The 18,679-nt window shown below is 45.0% G+C and overlaps 1 protein-coding gene across 3 annotated transcripts in view; it reads left to right on the forward strand.

Annotated features, from left to right (window-relative positions):
- The first annotated feature begins 1,109 nt into the window (after nt 1-1,109).
- The window catches only part of FGF14 (fibroblast growth factor 14), a 395,214-nt gene continuing 377,644 nt past the window's right edge, over nt 1,110-18,679 (forward strand). The window contains exon 1 of one of the 3 annotated variants that reach the window (XM_061349276.1): nt 1,110-1,810. In XM_061349276.1, coding sequence (XP_061205260.1) covers nt 1,603-1,810 — 208 coding nt within the window. In that variant the 5' untranslated portion in view covers nt 1,110-1,602. The remainder of the gene's footprint in view (nt 1,811-18,679) is intronic. The other 2 variants (XM_061349274.1, XM_061349281.1) reach the window with 2 other exon arrangements.

Here is an 18,679-nt window from a genome sequence, read left to right on the forward strand (position 1 = left end):
AAGAGACCTTAAAGGTCACCTAGTTCCAATCCCCTGCCATGGGCAGGGACACCTTCCACTAGACCAGGTTGCTGGAAACTGTCACTGGAAAAAGTTAATGGTAAAGAGCAAACCTTGGTCCAAACAGGTAAAGAAGATCATGAAGGTGGATAGACGTGACTTTGAAGAGAAAACAGTAAAGAGTTCTTCTCAGCTGCTCCCTTCTACTACTGCTTCATCATCTTTTCCCTCATTTCTTTGTGCTCTCTACCCCATCACCTCCAACCCCTTCCAGTATCCACACAGTCCAGCACAACATCTAAAGGGGAGAGGGAGATTATGGGCATTATCTTTTATTTTTCCCAGTGCCACCGCTGCCATGCATGGCTGCTGCCACTGTGAGCCTGCTCAGCATAACCCTCCTGCATAGAGGGCTGGTGAAAGGTGAGACTGTCAAGAGCAGTGCGTGGCATTGCTCAGGAGCCGGCCTGTCTGCCCACGGACCTGTCAACTTGACTGCGCAGCAGGTGCTTTTGCCTTATTGCATTGCCTCCATAGGTACCTGTGGTGCTTGGGAACCCAGTTCATGGCCCAGGGCTCCACTGCACGTGGCGTCACCCGAACTGCTGGGTCAATCCTTAAACCTCACCAGCACACTTTTTAGGTATGACGCCAGCAGGGACAGCATCCAGAACCACCGTCGTTTCCAGGTTGGGCTATGCAGCTCCCGCCTGTTGGCCATTCGTTTGTGCTCCTGGGGACCACTCCATGACCGAGGCGGGCTCGGGCCCCATGTCAGGGGTCGGGCGGGCAGCCCGCCCGTCCTCCCCGCGGGCGGTGCCGGGCCGGGCCGGGCCGGGCCGGGCCGGGCCGTGCCGCACGTGGGTACGTGACGGCGATCGGGGCCGGCGGGGCACGGCGGCTCCTCCTCCCCGGACGCCCGCCGAAGACTGGGCGCCGAGGCTGCGGCGGGCGGCGCGGGGCGGTGCGGGGCGGGCGGGGGTGCTGCCTCCGGCGCGGCGCGGAGCGGAGCGGCGGTGCGGGGCGCAGCGGCAGCAGGGGCCGGGAGGCGAGCGGCCCGCGCGGGCGAGGGCGGGCGGCGTCCGGGGCGGCGGCGGCGGCGGGGGCTGCGGGGCAACGGCGGGGGCTGCGGGCGGGGTTCGCTCCCGCGGCCGGCAGCGGTGTGTGCGCCTCAGCCGGGCTCGGCCGGGAGCTGGTGGTGCGCTCTCCCGCCGCGGGGCTGCACAATGGCAGTCGCTCAGTAGGATGGATCCTGCCGTGGCTTTTGTTCTGCAGATCCACCCATCCTCCTAGCAGTCAAGTACCAGGCTATGGTTTTCTCTCTGGGGATCTTTCTTCCGCGTTCTGCCGGTGTCTCGGATGAGGTTTTGGCCTCGGCTGGGATTTCACCACCTTACTTTTCGTTTGGCTTCGCGCTGAAAAAAAAAAAAAAAAGGGATTTCTTTTATTTTCTCTCCACGGTTTTGGTTATAGTCCGGTGTTGGTCTAGGGGGAATAACCATTCAGCCTGGCTGAAAAAAAGCATCCGCTGAAAAGTCTCAAAGAAATATACCACGTGAGGAAAAAAAACTGGGAGAAGATCGGAATATAATCGTTTTTTCTATGATAAAACTGGTATCCCTCTTCAGGAGAACTGGTCTCAATTTATTATTATGCAACCACAAGGATCTCTTCTTTCTCAGGGTGTATAAGCTGCTGGATTGCTTTTCGCCCAAATCAATGTGGTTTCTTTGGAACATTTTCAGCAAAGGATCGCATATGCTGCAGTGTCTTTGTGGCAAGAGTCTTAAGAAAAACAAGAACCAAACTGGTAAGCAATCCATTGCACTGCGTTGTTTTTCTTTTATGCTACCTTGTCTGTTGCTCGCCGAGGTAGATCTGCAATCCTGCTGAGGGGAGAAGGGGGAAATAGAAGGAGGCCAGCACGGACATGCATGTGTATGAATAAGCAAGGAGCGGTTTGGATTAGCTTCAGCCACTGTCACCACGGAAAAGAAAGAAGGAAAAAATAGCCAAAGGCGACCCTAGCCCAGCTTTCATCTCTTAGTTTCTATGTGCTGTTTCCAGGGAGGAAACTTTTACAACGCTACCCTTTTTGAGGGGAAGCCAGTAGAGCCCCCCCCCTCCCTCTGCTCCCGCCCCCGATGCGAGCCCCCTTTGCAGACCCCCAGTCAGTTTTGGGAAGAGGAGCCCAAGTCTCCGGGCTGGTGTGAGCCGGCCCTGCCTGTGGTGGGAGAGTGTTCCGGGGCTCAGGTCCTGCACAGCACTTTCTGATTAGCTTGCAATATGTCACCCCCCACCACAAACGCACTCACTCTCACCCCCCCTTCCACCTCGCTCGGCCGTCTGAGTCAAGCCCGGCATCGCCCGGCCCGGGGGCTCCCCGTTGTCACTCACCCCCCGGGGCTTTAGGCCGGGAAGGTGCAGGGTGGGTGAGCATAAGCGGGTGAACACTTTCTTGGGGCTTGTGCCCAGACGGCAGCTCAGCCCACGATGCCGGGCGGCAGCACCGCCTGGGCGGCTGCATGGCCCCGCCGCCTCTCCCTGCCGGGCTGACCCCTCTGTGCACACGCCGGTGTCTCTGCATCCATCTCTATGTCCGCCTGGCAGCCAGGATCATGCGCTTCGGTTCAGCCCGGCTCCGAGGGGGAAACTTGCAGTACATTACATAAGGAATGCAAATGTAGGTGCTCCGGGCCGCCCGGGCCCGGGGGGGGGTCACGCTGCTGCTGCTGTTGCATCCCTCTTGCCCGGGGCTACCGTGCGGCCAAGCCCGCGGCTTGGCGAGCAAGGTGGGCGAGAATGGATGCTCGGCGGGCGGGAGAACCTGGAGGTGTTCAGGAGAAACACCGGCCCTCCCCGGCCCCCTCACAACGGTCTCCGGCCCCCCCGGCCGGCAGGTTGTCTGCAGGCACTTGTGTGCCTGGGGAGGCGAGAGCCGCTGGAGCCCGGGCTGCGAAGGGAGGGAGGGATGCCGTGTGTGAGCGCTGGTGTGTGTGTGTGCCGGCTGCCCTGCAGTGTCAGCTCCCGAGCTCGAGGCTCCTGACGCTGGCACTGCAGTGTAGTAGATCATAGGCTTTCGTTGCCGCTCTGACACCCCAACATCAACAAGCAGCAGCTTTGGCAGCCCGCACTCCTCTCCTCCCCGGCAGCCGGCGTGCTGGCTCCGGCTTTGCCCCCTGAGGGCAGGTGCAGAGAGTCGAGGTGGGCACCTCGGCGGTTTTTTTCTCGCCCCCCCCCCCCCCCCCGCTCCCATTTGCCTGCTCGTCCTTTTCCTCCCCTCAGCTGCCGCAAAGAGCAGCCACTTCTCAGCATACCAAAGAGGCCGAAATGCCCCGCCGGAGGCTGCACTCAGCCTCCCGCAAAGTGCCCTTTGCTTCACTCGTCCCTTTGTGCTGCAGCAAGCAGCCTCCCCCGGCCGGGAGCAACTTCCCAGCCTTGTGCCCCCGCCGGGGAGGGATGGGGCAGGGCAGCCAGATACCTTCTCGCAGCCCCTGGGGACTCCCACTGTCCCTGCGCGGGCAGTGGATGCAGGGGCCGTGACCGCAGGGGGAGAGCAGAGACGCGGCGTGACTCTGCCTGCCCTGCCCGCTGCTGCCGCCGCCCGTCCCCCCGGGGGGAGCCCGGCTCCAGCGCCGTGGTGCTCTGGGCGAGCTGCGATGCTCCGGGGGAAGGGTTGTGTTGATTGTGGTTTCTAGACCTTTCATTTTGCATACTAGGGGAGGGACGACACGGACGGACGGACGGACAGACGGTATAAACATACCCCTCCCGACCCCCACTTCCCAAAGGCCCGTGTCGTTTCCTTGCGGAGGGGACCGTAGTAAGGAAATGGCCCCTTAAGCCGAGACATGTCCTTCGGAGTGTCAGGGTCCGCAGCTCACCTTTCCCCTTCCCAGGGACTTTGCCGCACTCTACCACCTCTGCACGGAACGAGTGGGATTTAGTGGCAGGAGTGGCATTGCACCCCGCCGCCACTCTGCCCAGGGACGGCAGAACAAGCGGGGCGGACTTGGGGAGGGTGCAGAAACCCTGGGGGCCGGGCTGATGGATGGCTGCCAGGGAGTGCCAGGGAGGCACGGAGCGCGGAGTGGGGGATTGCGGCTACTGCCGCCCGCACAGTTTGCGCTGCTCAGCTCCGGTCCAACGTGATACCGGCCAAGCCGCATCATGCCCTGTCCTGACATCTCTAAATTGCGGCTAACTGTCTGGGAAGGCTAATAATCCGTTTGGCCGGATTAGCTGGTGCTTGGTCACAGGCGCTGTTGCTCCGCCGGCAGATCATCTCCACCTAGGCTGGGGTTGCCGGGGGCAGCACAGAGAGCCGGTGCCGTGATGCACGGCCTTGTCCGGTGCCCCTGGCCATGGGGCTCCAGACTGTGGCCAGCTCTGCCTGGGGAGTCGGAGTCTCCCCGTTGCCGCTGCTGCAAGGGTCTTCGCTACTCCCCGGCCCTTTCCCGACCTCCTTTGCCAGCCAAACTTTTCAGGAGCTGCTGTGTTTTTTTGGTTTCAAAAGGCACCGCACGAGCGAGCAGCTGCTGCTGATCCAACGGTGCGGAAAATCAAGCAGGTGAGGCAGCTCACGCCGGCTGTAATTTCAGTTCATTTAGCTATTTTCAGCCTGCTGCACTTTTTTAATCATCTGTTTCAACAGCTGGTCTTTTTCCAGAAACGGGACTGGGCAGCTCATTTCCAGATGTTCTTGATTTGCAATTCCTCTTCACCTCTGGCTGCAGCTCTCCCCTCCTTGCATGATCTCCTCCCAGGGCTCCCCTCCATGCCGGGGGTCCCTTCTGGCCCTTCTGGGGCTACTGGCACCAGGCAGAGCTCCAGAGCAAGGGGAGAGCTGGGCAGAGAGGGATGGGGTATACAGTGAGGTGTGTGCAAGTCTCTGGCATGGTTGCATCAGGAGGCTTTGGTTCATCCATCATAGAAATTCAGCTGGTTTAAACCCCTTTGCTCTAGATTTGGTATTCCAGATAGAGGAGCTGCCTTTGATTGATAGTTATTTACCTCTCCATGTTTCTTCATAAGGAGAAAAACTTTGAGAAGCAATAGATGTGGCTTTGCTTGCACTGATTGAATTTGTTTGCATTTTCTTGAGTTTAATAGTGCAAAAAGTAATTGAGCTTTACATATTTGCAGCATCCTGTCCAGCATGAAAACATTTGCAATGTGCTAGGTTCCCTGGGCCTCACTTGCTTTTGTGATTATTCCCATCTAACTCTGCCCTTCCAGCTTGTCCTACACACAGAGAGGACGTCACAAAGTCTGAGAGAAAGTAGACTTTTTCTCACAAAGAGTTAAAAGTTGCTCAAAACCATAAGGCCTGAGCCAACGCTTGTAATGATAAGATGCCATCCTGGTTGCTCCCTCCAGCCTTGAGGTGTTAAATTGCTTACGTTTAGTTAGGGAATAGTTAAATCATGGAGAGGATTTGGGGCTTGAGGGAAAATGGGGAAGGAGAGAATCCCTGGGTGTTTTTTCAAACCAAATACTGCAAATTCATAGATTTATTTTATTTTATTTATTTTATTTTATTACTGAATGACAGCTGTTAGAATGCCCATGGGAAATGAGTTAGTTGACTGGAGTACTAGATGCCCCCATGGCGGGAACTGCTATCACATTTCACTCCTGGTAGCAGCCCAGCAGACAGAGGATGGATCAGGTTTCCTCCCCGTTTACCTCCAAGGAGAGGCATCTCTTCAACTCAGGGATGCTGACAAGAGAGTAGAGGGAAATTGGCATTACTATAAATTTGTTGCTGATAGAGGAATTTAGTTTCTGTATCTATCCCATATCAATCTCAAATACAAAACCTATTAAAAAAGATGAACATCTGAAATACTGCAGTGGCTGATTTGGGATCTCTTCCTAGTCCCTTGTTAAACTCCATAAAATAGTCAGGCTGTTCTTTCATGGTCACTTATCATTTTGGAAAAGGTTTTAAGCACAGCCATGTGAAGATCTGTTTGAAATGGAAGCTTGGGTCATGCCCATAAAGTGTATAATGTGTATCTTGATCTGAATTCTAAGAAAACTGGGCCTCCTGTCGCCCTCCTTACTCATAGAAAACAAACCTGCCAGAAGACAAAGGGTATTTTCCCTCAGTAAGAGCTGTGGGATTGGGTCCTTGAAGTTTCTTTCATGTGGGTCTGGAAAGCAGCTCTGATTGTCTTAAATACCATAGTTCCAATGTTAGTAGGGCCGCGATGGTTTCTCTCTCTCAAATGTAAAATTGCCTATTTACACGTATTTCACCTACTAAATTTTTGTCCTCTATGGAATACATTTCCCTAGTTCATACAAATTTAATTATTCTTGATCAAATTAAATTGCATATTCTACTTGTTAAGGGGTGAAATTTATGCCTGCTCATGTATCTCGCTACTGTGATAAAATGCTTACACCTAGTTCAATGTCTGCTAATGACAGGCCATTTATAAATGAATCCAAATATACAAAGGATGCCTTAAGTTTAGGGAAAATATGAAAAATATATTTACAGAAATCATTGGTTTAAATATTTATATGTATGCAGTTTTCATTTGAGTTTCATGTTTATTCTACTTGCCTGCTTCGATTACGTTAACTGTATTACTTTTGAGCTAAAATTCTTATTGACTTCAAGTTTAGATAAGGAGTGATTTAGAAATTCAGAATTTGTCCCATTGCAAAGATTTTCTGTGTAGTAAATGCCTGTAAAAATATAATCTGGAGAGGAGCAAATTGGATGAAACTGGAAATTGTTTTTTCCAAAGGACTTCATAAAGCTAAAGAAATAGGAATCAAGGCATTACACTGATTCTGAGGTGGCATTTTCCTGTTGGTGGGGTCACTACTGAGGTTTCTGTATAAGCACTCAACATGTAGGATGAAACGCTCTGAGTCTAGGATGATAAATTAAGTGGCTGTGTGCAACTTAAACTCTGCTGAATATTTACAGATGTTTGCCAAATGTGCCTGTGAGCACTGCATCCTGTCAGAGCAGGTTTCATTCAGTTGAGAATGATCTTGTTACTTCAAGAGCAGTGATTTGTTGCTTTCCTGCTTGTTAAAAATCACAGGCAGTATCTGAACATTGCACAAGTGTGCTGTTAGTCCTTTTGTTTGCCTTTTGCATTTCAGTGAATGATAGCTTTTCAAAGACAAATTGCTAGTTTACTGAACAATTTACCGAGTAACAAAACATTGCATGATCTTAAAATTTTGCTCTGTTGTGAGAAAAAAATTGCTGTGGTGTAGCACAAGGCTTGATTTACCTGGGAGCTACTTGCCACTGTACAGAACGAGTGTATACAGTAGAAAGACTGTACCTGGAAACTAACTTCACAGGGCTGAGGCCATGTTTAGTTCAGCAAGAGTCTGCTTCTTGCACAGAGTGTGTTTCTACTGTCATAAAAACAGAGCAACTGGGAGGAAAATCTTTTCATTGGAAACCATGTGGCAAGGTGCTCAAAGAAGTATATTCCTCTTCAGACTGGCTATTTAAAAAGTTATTTATCATGTTCTCAAAGTGGATCCTTAGAAGTTCTGAGCCACTCAAAAGTACTGTAAGATTATAATAGCAAAGAGAGCTGGTGGTGGTTGGTACCACGATGGACTGAACTCACAGCGAGCAAAGTTCTTTTTAATATACTCTACAGCAAAGTAAATAGCATGTAAGTAACTAACAAAGTTGTTACTCAAATCAGAAACATGCTGACTTTGAAGGGGACCTTTTTGAGGGCAAAACCTCAGAAATAATTGAGTGAAAGGCTTTTGAGGGAGAGATGAAATGCAGGTTTGGTGTGTCTGTAGCATATGCTGCTAGAAACACATTAAATAGTATCAAGGAAAATAAATAGTTGCTGATGAGACAGCATTGAGAATCCAGAATAATAATATCTGCAATAAAATTCAATGCAGTCGTTTAGGTAACATACTGTGGTGAACCTAATCAACATTTTAATAGTTTGGGAGTTAATATTGGGTGATTGTGTGGGTCAAATGACGATAAATACATGCAGTTGCTAGCAGAAATTGATGGTGTAATTTTAATGTCCATATTTTGTGTTTTCACGCTGACACCTGCTTATTTTACTTTAACTGGAAACAGCATGAGGAATTGCACCGAACAAGTTTAATCTTTGCCTACATAAGGCAGTATCTTGGAAATTACTTGGCTTAATAATTCTGTGGCACTAAAATTAACCTGTTCCCATCAGACAGTAGAACTGAACCAAAGGTTAAACATTTTAATTCCATTGGAATTGTTTTGGCTTTTTCTTTCAGACACTGATACAAATAAACGGTAATCCTCTATGAAAAAATTGTTTTAAGTAAATTCCCAAAAGATCTGTATTTCACTGAGCTGATAAAGGAATAGAGTTTGCTGTTCCCTGAAAATCCGTCATATCATCCACATTTTTTTCATACAGCTTTATCATCTGGAAAGATAAGAATACAGTGAGGAGGCAGAATATGCAAGACTCATGGCGTAGCTCTTCAACATTCCCTGTCTCTAGCTCTGGGCATTACGCAGTATAAGAAAACACCAAAACACAGGGCAAACCTAGGTTTGATCCTTCCCCTAATCTGCCCTCTCAGTTTTCAGCTGTCACTGGACTGTCTTAAGTTGGAGCTTTTATTGAGACCCCTGCACGTAGTAGCCACCCTTACTTGTCAAACAGCATTTCTATTTTGGGCATCAAAACCTTGGCGTGGCAGTGAGCTCCACATAGCCATGTGCTACGTGGAAAGGGTTTGTCCTTTCAGTGGGTACTCCTTCATACTTCTGTTGAAAATCAGAAGCTATTCCTGTTACGTGTTTGTGATTACTGTTAATGGGGAGCTTTTCAGGAGTGAATATCTCACCTATAAGGTGAAGAACATTTCCTTCACAGTGCCTTCTCCTTCCCTGAACTGTCAGAAAAAGCGGCATTTTCATCATGCCAGGTCCTGTGCAACATAAAGTGCCCTTGCTGAGGATACAAGATGTTTCTGGCTTTGGAGAGCAAAGATGAGGCAGCAGCAGACACATCCCTTTGCATGCTCTGCTTTCATCCAGCTAAAAGGAGTTAATGCCTATGGATTTTCTAGGCCTATGGGATAAGGAAGTATCTCCTGCAAAGGGCATGTTTTCACAAAGTCCCTTCTCTTGAGGGAAGAACCAGAACATTTCTCCCTTGAACAAGCTTTTAAAGAATTAAGCTCTACTGTGACTGAAAACTTGAATTTTGTGCCAGTGTTGAATGGTTTGAACAGGAGAGAGAGCTTGCGTATGAAAGCAAAGAGTTCTGTTTACATATGAATCTCTTGGTTCTCAGCAATGCTAGCAAAAGAAATACACAGGAATTTCATTGTCCTTTAATGAGGTTTGACCTGAAAATGTTAATTTAAAGAAGGCAAGTTTGCCAGACTTGTTACTTTTTCAGTAAATGTATTTTTAAGCATGTCCTGCTGCATTTAAACAAAATGCCCCGATTAAACAGCTCCCAATTCATGCTTCTCATTAGAGAAGTGCATTAAGGAGCATTACTAGTGCCCAGCAGTTTCTACACACATCACTCATTGCTAATACAGATATATTTATTGACACTGAATGAGATGAACAGGAACTACCAGTGCAAAACATAGTGGAAATTGTAGAAAAAAGATGTGAAAAAAATATAAAGCAGGGAAATGCTTAAAAAAATTAATCAGTTAAAACATTAGTGTAATAACTTACAGAGTATTCTATCAAGAATCAAGAAACTAGTCTCGAGGAGAAAAGACAATGCAGGAAGAATCGTGTCCCACCTGTTCCACCCAAGGAGACCTTCTGCTGTGCTTTTTGTAGCAGGATTTGCCTATCCCACATTGGCCTTCTTAGTCATCAGCGCGCTTGTAGTAAGCGTGGGTAAATGCCCTTCCCAAATCTTCGTTCGCGAAGTCAAGCCATGATTCTATCAAGAATATCTTAACAAGGGTTAAATTAATAGTAGTGCTTATTAATTCATGGTGCTCATCGTGATATGAAAAAAAACACTTTACAGTTCTGATTTTCTTGCAACTAGGAATTGCAAGTCAAACCTAGACTACTAATAGTCTCTGAGAAACTGAACCTAAGCGTGATTTTGGCAGATTATCCCACTGGGAGATCAACCCAAGATCTCAGATATGAATTAACTTTAGGACATGTAAAACCCAGGTACAATTTTGTGGTTTGGACTTTTTCAACTTCCACTAAAATCCATGTTTTAAGGTAGGATTAACAGGTGGATTAAAATCTGTTAAAGCCTCATGCCCCCAAGAGGTTTCCTTCTAGCTCCCTGCCAGTATAAACCTTTTTTTTTATGTTTGTCCTCATATGAAGGAGACTTTCTTCCTCAAAAAATAAGGTTATACAGACATTCAGTACCAACATTTTATGCTCTCCTGCTTTACTCAGATGTGCTTTACTTCTGTGAATATGATCTTGACCCTTCCCAGGCACTGTCTCCTCCATTATAGCCTCCCACATCTCTTTCAGTTCTTTCACCCACTGCTTATGCAGGCATCTCACCTATTTACTTTGGTTTTGGGTCTCTGAGGAAAAGTAGCCTTTAATTATGTTTCTCTCAGATATTTCAAGTTCTCTCCAGCACTTTGACTAATTAGCTTGTGGCAGTGAGCAGGATGACTGTACAGGTTACTGCTGATGTAATAGATATTTCAGATGGAGGAAGGGTAGGCTGATGAACTATGCTTTGTTTTATTGGCGTGAGCTGTATGAATGATTGCTTTTCCACTTTCTGCTAATTTACAGTAGCAGAACAGAAGCAGAAGTACATAAATACGGTAAAGCAACTGATTGACTAGGAAAAGACAATAAAATCAGCGAGAGGGTTCAAAAGACATAAGAACAAATGTGCCTTTCATTTGTTTTGAGGATTGTTTGAGAATAAACTGCTTTATGTGAGATTTTTCTGTTGAAGCAGGACTCCTCAGCTTTCAGGGAAGTTCTCTGGATAATATTGCTAAACAATTCTTTCTTGAGCTGGTAGGGAATTGTTTCCACGTCCTGGCTTTGTCTGCTTACATGGGTGCTATGTGCCTGTGGCTGTAGTACCCTGCTGAGGAGTTCCCAGAGAACTACAAAACCCATGTGGCTGCAAGGCATGCTCCGTATGTCCACACTTTCAGCAGGGTACAGACAGAACAGCCTGTGGTCTGGATCTTGCTTACCTTTGATGAGCCTTGTTCAACTTTGGCTGAGTTCACTTTTGATAGTCTAGTTTTGAGACATTATTGTGTGAGCAGATTCTAACATGCCATTTCAGTGCAACATACTTGAAGCTTCCTACTGACTAGGGAGAGACATTTGTGGCAAAACCAGTGACTGTATGTGCTATTAAATCCTGTCTTCTGAAGTGTTGAACTCTGCCCACTTGCACAAAGAGTTGATTTTTTTACCTTTGAAACTGGTAGAATGGACTCTTCCATGGAACAGGGCACCTAAAAGCAGCATGGGATTGTTTTACGGCAAATGCATCATCACGTAGTGCTTGTATTGAAAACACACATTTTGTGAAGGTGAACTTAATTTGTTTTAGAACTGGACTTTAAACCCTGATAACCTTTGTGAAGTTGTAAAAATGTAAGAAAAAAAAAAAGCTGTTGTATTTTTCTAGGTGATACATAACTGGGTAAAACCAATGAGTTTACTTAGGGCAGGAGGAATGTGCACCATGGTAGTGGAAATGGAGTCACTGTGATTTTGTGTTCTAGTGTCTTTTCTCATTTCAGTTCATCTTTGCAGTTTTTAAGAGATGATGTATCTGGGGTATTACTGTATGGAGTGGAGATGAGTCCTGTGATTTGTGGACCACAGGAGATATTGTCTCCTTATTGAAGATTTCAGTGGAAGTCTATCTTAAACGATGTTGGCTTTCTTAACACTTCACCATCACATGTGTTGATTTTGACCATTGCCATGCACTACTGAGAAAAAATAATTGAACTTAAGGTTATGCAGACAAATATCATGGCAGTTTAACTGTAGGGTTACTTAGTTTCATGGCCTCTTAGATGCTGGATGAGAATAATTTTTGTTCCTATTGTGCCAGCTGCTATAGGGATGAAAGGGGAGCCAGCAGTTCAGGACCTTTTAACCAGGACAGAAGTAAGCTGTAAATCATGCAGGCTAGGTTAAATCTTATAATAAAATATCAGGAGAAACAGTAATGTGAGGATTCATTGTTTGCTGTGGCCCATTTTCCTTGGCTTTCTGTGGCTGGCTGGAGTGGCTATGGTCTAAGCTGGCTGCTAAAAGGAATACCTGCTAATAGGTTTAAGATGAAAGATGAAGAAAAGATAAATACTAAGCCCTTGTAGTCCTATATTTAGGCTATGAATTTGGGGGTGGAACTTGATGAAGTTTGAACAAAAGTAAGTCAGAATACGATGTTAGTACATTAGGTGAGATTTTTTTTCAAGTGCTGTGTGGATGATACATGAATAGTGTGGGATGGTCTCTCTCCCACCTATTCTCAGAGGGAGTTGGAAACCAGAGTGACAAAAGAAATTCTAAAGTAAATAATGGATTAAGGGAATTTATAGTCATGTAGACATGTTAGTGATAGAAAGTCCTACAAGAAAGCATAATTTAGAAATTGTTTAAGCTACTTATCAACTGGAGAGCAAATAGATCTGAAATTTAAGGACATTTTCATGGAAACATCTATTTCTAGAAGTGTTTCTTTCCCAAGGACATCTAAGAGAGTTACATTTGAGAGTTTAGTTTCTCTCAATTTATTCCATTTATAGCTATCTTGTAAAAGGTGAGATATCCTTGTAAATGTTGCTTTGCTTTTATAACTGAAGGTGCTCCCACACTCTGATGGGCCTACCAGCTGTCACTGCACAGCTCCAGAGCAGTGGCCTCCAGGTTGACGTTAGGTTGAGCATCCCATGCATCCTGCCTGCCTGCCTGCTGCCATGCAGATGCTCTGCAAGCCGCCTGCACGAGCATGCCTAGCAACCCTTGCTGATTTGGGTGTGTGAAGTCGTATGTGTGGTCCAGCCGCCTGGGCTAGCACCTGCAGTCTCACTTGCAGGAGAGATGGCACACAAGCCTACTCATGAGGGTGGCCCTCAAGCTCCACTGAGACAGTCAGTGTAGTTGCCACAGTAACTGATGGTGGGAGGAAATGTATTATCCTCCATCAAAAAAAAAAAAAAAAAAAGCCAAAACAAACCCTAACAACAACAACAGCAACAAAAAAATGACAACTTTTAAAATGTAGCGTTATGTGTTTCTATGAATCTTAAACTTTGGAAATCTGTGTTTCAGACAGCATGCACTGGGCAGTATGAACTACAGAGTTATCCAACACTAGAAGCATTTGAATAGCTTTTGTTTCTATCTGGAGGTTTCAAAGACATTTCTGCACATTTGCAAGCATTAGCACTGTGAAGGAAGGTAGTATAGGTTCAATATTAACTTGCTTTTTTCTTCCAGGGGTTTATTAAGTCTACAGTCAAATAAGCCAAGAATGTTAGATGCCATTCAGACATAGTAGATAACCATAAATCTGTGTCAAGAAGATTATTACTGGAGATCATAAAGTAACTTCAAAGGTAGATCCAATTTCTTCTTATTAATAGATGGCAAGTAAGAATTGTAAGAACTGTCCACCTTCAGTTTGGTATTGATATCCTTCCCTTACCTTAAACTCCTTCTAGTTGTTCAGGAATGTAAGACTGAATTTATATTGCTTAATTAAAATGGGCCAGGGATTGCCTCAAGTCCAAATGGCTCTGTCTGGCTCATGTCCACATTACTTGCAGTTACCACGCTCCCTAGCAGATTTGGCTTTGAGAGAACTAGCTGAAGTTGTCCAAAACCACCTGGGACACAAGGAACAAGTATGGGTGACCAGGGGTCTAGCACTTCTTTTTTTTAGCTGTATGGGCACAGCCAAAGAGGGTCAGAAAATCCCCTTTCACTTCCACTAAGGAAAGTTAGTGCAGGCTGTGCTTGTAGGGTGATTTATTTGTGCCCCTGGCCTCTGTAGGAACACACCTGGACTAATAACAGTGTATGATACCATCCCAACCAAGCAAAGGGGATATTAGAGCTTCAGTAGGAGTGAATCTCAGCTTCATCCTTTGAGGAAGGAGCACTTGGAAAGGGTCTTTTTAGCTGGTGGACGAAAGGGACCAGAACACTCCACTTTGGAGTAAGTCTGGCAGCTGAGCAGCAGAGACCTGAGACAACAAAGAATCATGAAACTCTGAGGAGGGCAAACCAGACACAAAGGGAGGTTCAGTCTTGCTGGGGAAAGAAACAGATTTCCCCTTTCTCTTCTCTCTGACGAGAAGATGCTGGTCCAGGGTAAGGAAAAGTTGAAGGACTGGAGGTTTCCGTTGTTTCTAAGTAAAATCTTTTTCTTCCACTTCACTGACTTGCAGTTGCTTTCCTCATCACTGACCTTACTAGGGATCACCCCTTCATTTGTGTGAACATGTGCACTGAAACTGACAGTACTGGTCATCTGAGTAATCTGTCATTTTACCCATCATCTCTTTGCTGAGCTACATGGACACAGACCTGAGTTGGTGCTGCATGTGCTTCTTGAACTTCTTTTAAGTGAAGGGTGTATATCTCTTTCCATATGACTTCCACTCCCTCTCTTCCCTTCTATAGTTGTGAGGAGCACGAGTAAAGAAACATTTTTACTGATTATTGATGCTTTAAATATTTTGGCAGGCTAAATCTGGTCATGATCTGTGAATTAGAAGACTCTGGCTTATATTCTCACAGTATGTTCCAGTACCTTTGTGTGTATTTGGCCTATATTAATGAAAATAAAAAACATAAAGCTGTCGGTTTGTGGAATTTTTGGTTTGTTGGGTTTTTTTGTTTATTTTCTTGTTTTGTTTTGGCTTGTTTTTTGATTAGTTTTAGGGAAAATCAGTTTACAGCACTTGGAATCTCTTGATTCTTTTCTTTGAGGATGCAAAGGGTATGTTTACTCTTACTGCTAACTCTGAAAAGGTGGAATTTAACCAGTGGATTCTCCTCTTTTCATTAATTCCCTGAAAATCCCTTAAAGTAACTGTTCCTTTAAAAATTAAAAATCAGAAGAAACTCCAGTATCATTACTTAATGTGGGACTAAGAAGGATATTGCATTTAAGAAGAACAGAGATTTTTAAGTTTTTAATGACTACAATAAAGCCAATTGTGAAAAGCTCTGATGATGGGACATAGCTTTGTGTTGCCTTAGAATAGAGCACAGTGGGGGGGGCTGTGTTCAGCGTGTGGGCCTGTTATGAAGACCTGGGATTTCTGAAATCACTCTAAATTTGGAAGTCAAGTCAAATTTTTTAAGGTGGTAAAGTCATTTCAGCAGTAGACGAGTAATAGAGAGTAAAAGTATAAATACTTCTCAATTTACCAGGTATCTTGGAAAATATTTCTTCAGTTAGCAGCACATTAATGTAACATGACTAGGACCTTTCAAATGGCATGACATTTAACTGATTTGTGACAGACTACCTGCGTTAAGATTCTTTCCAAGAATGAAAATGTATTTTCTCCATTCCCCTTCCAGGCTGGTGAAATTAAGTTCTTTGGTGTCTCCTCATTTACAGTGTCTTTCTATTTGGCATTCTCCCTGAAAACACCAGTTTTAATCCTTCTGGAAGTTCTTTGCTATGTGCTTTATGCTGCAGTGCTCCATTGTCAGATTAGATCATCAGAGACCTTCAAAGAAGGGTTTTACCAGAGGATAAAGGGAGCATGCTCTCCATGACCAGAGCACAGTACCATTCTTGTGATGGAAGTGATCTTTGCCCTCAGAGGAAAAGAAGGTAGAACGTTTTTGGGTTGTTTTTTTTTTTTTTTGTTTTTTTTTTTTTTGGCTTTGGCACACTGGTTTGGGTTTTTAAAATCTAGCTAGATTTAAATACTCAAATCCTTTCTTGCTAATCCACCACTCCTTGCTCTCAGTAAGGAGAGGCCTCTGTTTCTGTGGAAGACAGTAGTTTTCTTGTACAGATAAGTGATTCTGTGCTTAATCTATTATGTGAATAATTCTTACAGCATCAGCCTCAGTCTGCTCCATCTTGTCTATTTTAACATACAGTGACTAATTTGTAGAAGAAGCATGTCTTCACCACTTTGCATTCAAGGACATTAATGTATGATGAAACTAATTTAAGTCTACAGAAACCATATAGAACAAGCAGCAAATGAACAGCTGAGACAGAACAATTTTGCCCATGAGGACACAGTCCTCTTGGGTTTTCCCCTCTAAAAAGAATGGAGCTTTTTCTCAGAATCCCAAAGTTCTTGGTTTTTTTCCTTGCTCCATTACGTACAGGCAACAGTGGAAACCAGAACAAACTGGTTCACAAATAGATTTCGTGAGTTTCAACATGTCTTCAATGAGGGACCTTACAGCAAATTTATAAAATGAAAAGCTGAGTTGGCAGGAATTTCTAATCCTTTTGAAAAATGCTTCTAAAAAAGGAATATCAGGGAATAAAAGTTCAAGCTGCAAGCGCTGCAGTATACAAATTAGTAAGCGAGTCACCTGGTAGTCTCCTTGCCCTGATACATGGCACTAATGCTTTCTCCCTGAGGGTAATGTGCAACAGCAGTGTCCTAAGCTGCTGATGGAGAGCTATAATTCTTTTTTTATTTTTTATTTTTTTAATCCAGTACAGAAAGATCTGGCCAGTGTACAAAGAAGTGACATCAGTAGTTATTGTCAATAATTTTCAAGGAAAAGTGCTAAAAATTTCAATTCTTTTAAGGTTATATGTGAAGGTGAGTTTACGAAGCTTCTCAGAGAGCACTGGTGGAATGAACAGTATGCAATGTGCAGCCCAGTGAACTGCAGCAGACTCAACTAAGTATGAAATAAAGGACCATCACTGAAAGGGAATGTAAAAATTATTGCTTTAAGTTCAGTGCTGTTTGACTTAGGAGGGCAGTTAAGCCTAAAACCTCCATGATACTAAGCCCAGTATTCATAGTACCCTCTGTAAATGTCTTGTGAACTGAGAATACACTGAGACAGTCAGGCAGCTGAGTAGTGTTTTCTGGAGAGTTTATAGGAACTAATTATATGCAATTTGTTTAAATTAGTGGTGAGCAGTTCTGTGTTAACAATTGTCTTAGTGCTAATAAGTAGGAGTGTCTGGAGTGTGGTACTTTGCAGGCTCAAGTCTTACCCACGCTTTAAGAGGAGTCAGGTCTTCTCTCACACCCAATGCTTTCATACAGAAAGCTCAGATATTTTTACAAACTCATTTTACATCAGCGTGCTTTTGCATTCCTGTTGTCTTTTTTCTGTTTTGTTCATAACCGGGCAAACTCTTGCCACGCTATTTTTAAGATCATAAATTAAATAAATTTCCTCTAATAGCCCCCTTAAGAGACACCATTTTGTCATAATATTACATGGCTAATGACCGGGTAGACTGCTCTTGCTCCTAGACAGAGTTGTCTAATTACAGAGCTTTCTAACCTGTATTTCCTCTTAGCGCACAGAAGACATGGACATGGGAAAACTCCTTTTGCCAGTGCCATGGCTTCTACTACAGTCCATCTGCTTATGCCCCTCCTTCCTCCTTCAGCTTTTTCTGCCCATCTTCCTTTCAGACAAATTTGTTAGAGAAAGAGTGAAAATTGTGCTTCATATGTGCTTCCACCTGGGCATGGGATTTAGAGCAAGGCTTTCTCACAGCTCTCTCCACTTTTGTGGGTACAACACAACGCTCCTGCCAGTTCACATCCTTTGCTGTGGTGTGAGGCCTCGGCAGCACTGTATGCTTTTGTGCATTTTAAATATGGATGGATTTTAAAAAGCCTGAGAGCTAGGACACCTCTGCTCTGCTCCATATGAGGTCTCATGGTCTATCTCCTGTAGTTCCCTTCAGTGACGTGAGGAAGTATCCGGTGCCTGCTTTCAGTACTATAGTGACAATTACCATCATCCTTCGAGCACAGGGCATGGCCTGCCACCCAATGAGGTTCAGTATGGCAAAACTGTTTTGTTTTTGGAGAAACTGTTTTTGTTTTTGAAGAAACTTTTGCTTTAGGAGGGAAGAGATTTTGAACTTTGAGTTTATTGTATTGTGGGGGGAATATTGTCCTTCTGAGAACAAGTTCAACTCTGAACAAATTAGAGTGGATTTGAATAACAGATGGGAAGGAAAAAGGCTTCTGAAATTTCTCTAGAGAGAGCACAAGCTCTGCTCACTGTAGCATCCAGCCTGTGTGCAGAGGGATTTGCGTAAGTGGAGTAGAGGGAGGAAAGAGCAAAGCCAGTAAACGCGCTGGTACCCAGATGTCTTGTAAATGAGCTTCAGATTTTGTGACTGAGATACCAGAATTTTGGGGTCTTGTTACTAAAAGTTGTTCTGTTCTACAGAAGGTGAAAAAAGAAAGGTAGTTTTAATTTTATTATAGAGATCCTTTCTGCACTTCAATGTACTATACTGATAGTATTCACAGCGCACTCCTCTCCCTTCCTGCTCTTCCAGGCTTGTGGATACCATTAGTCTATTAGTACTTAGAAAACTACTTTTATTTTCATTCTTCTTCATAATGCAGCAGCCATTTCAGCTGTGTCCACTCTACTTGGCTCCATTTTTGACAATTCTGTAATGAGGATTTAAGAAGATAATGTCTAAACAGGAGCCAAATACTCATATTTATG

Source organism: Neopsephotus bourkii, unplaced genomic scaffold, assembly GCF_033783945.1.
Source record: "Neopsephotus bourkii isolate Nb327-2 ecotype Australia unplaced genomic scaffold, CSIRO-AGI_Nbou_v1 NB_398, whole genome shotgun sequence".
NCBI lineage: Eukaryota > Metazoa > Chordata > Aves > Psittaciformes > Psittacidae > Neopsephotus > Neopsephotus bourkii.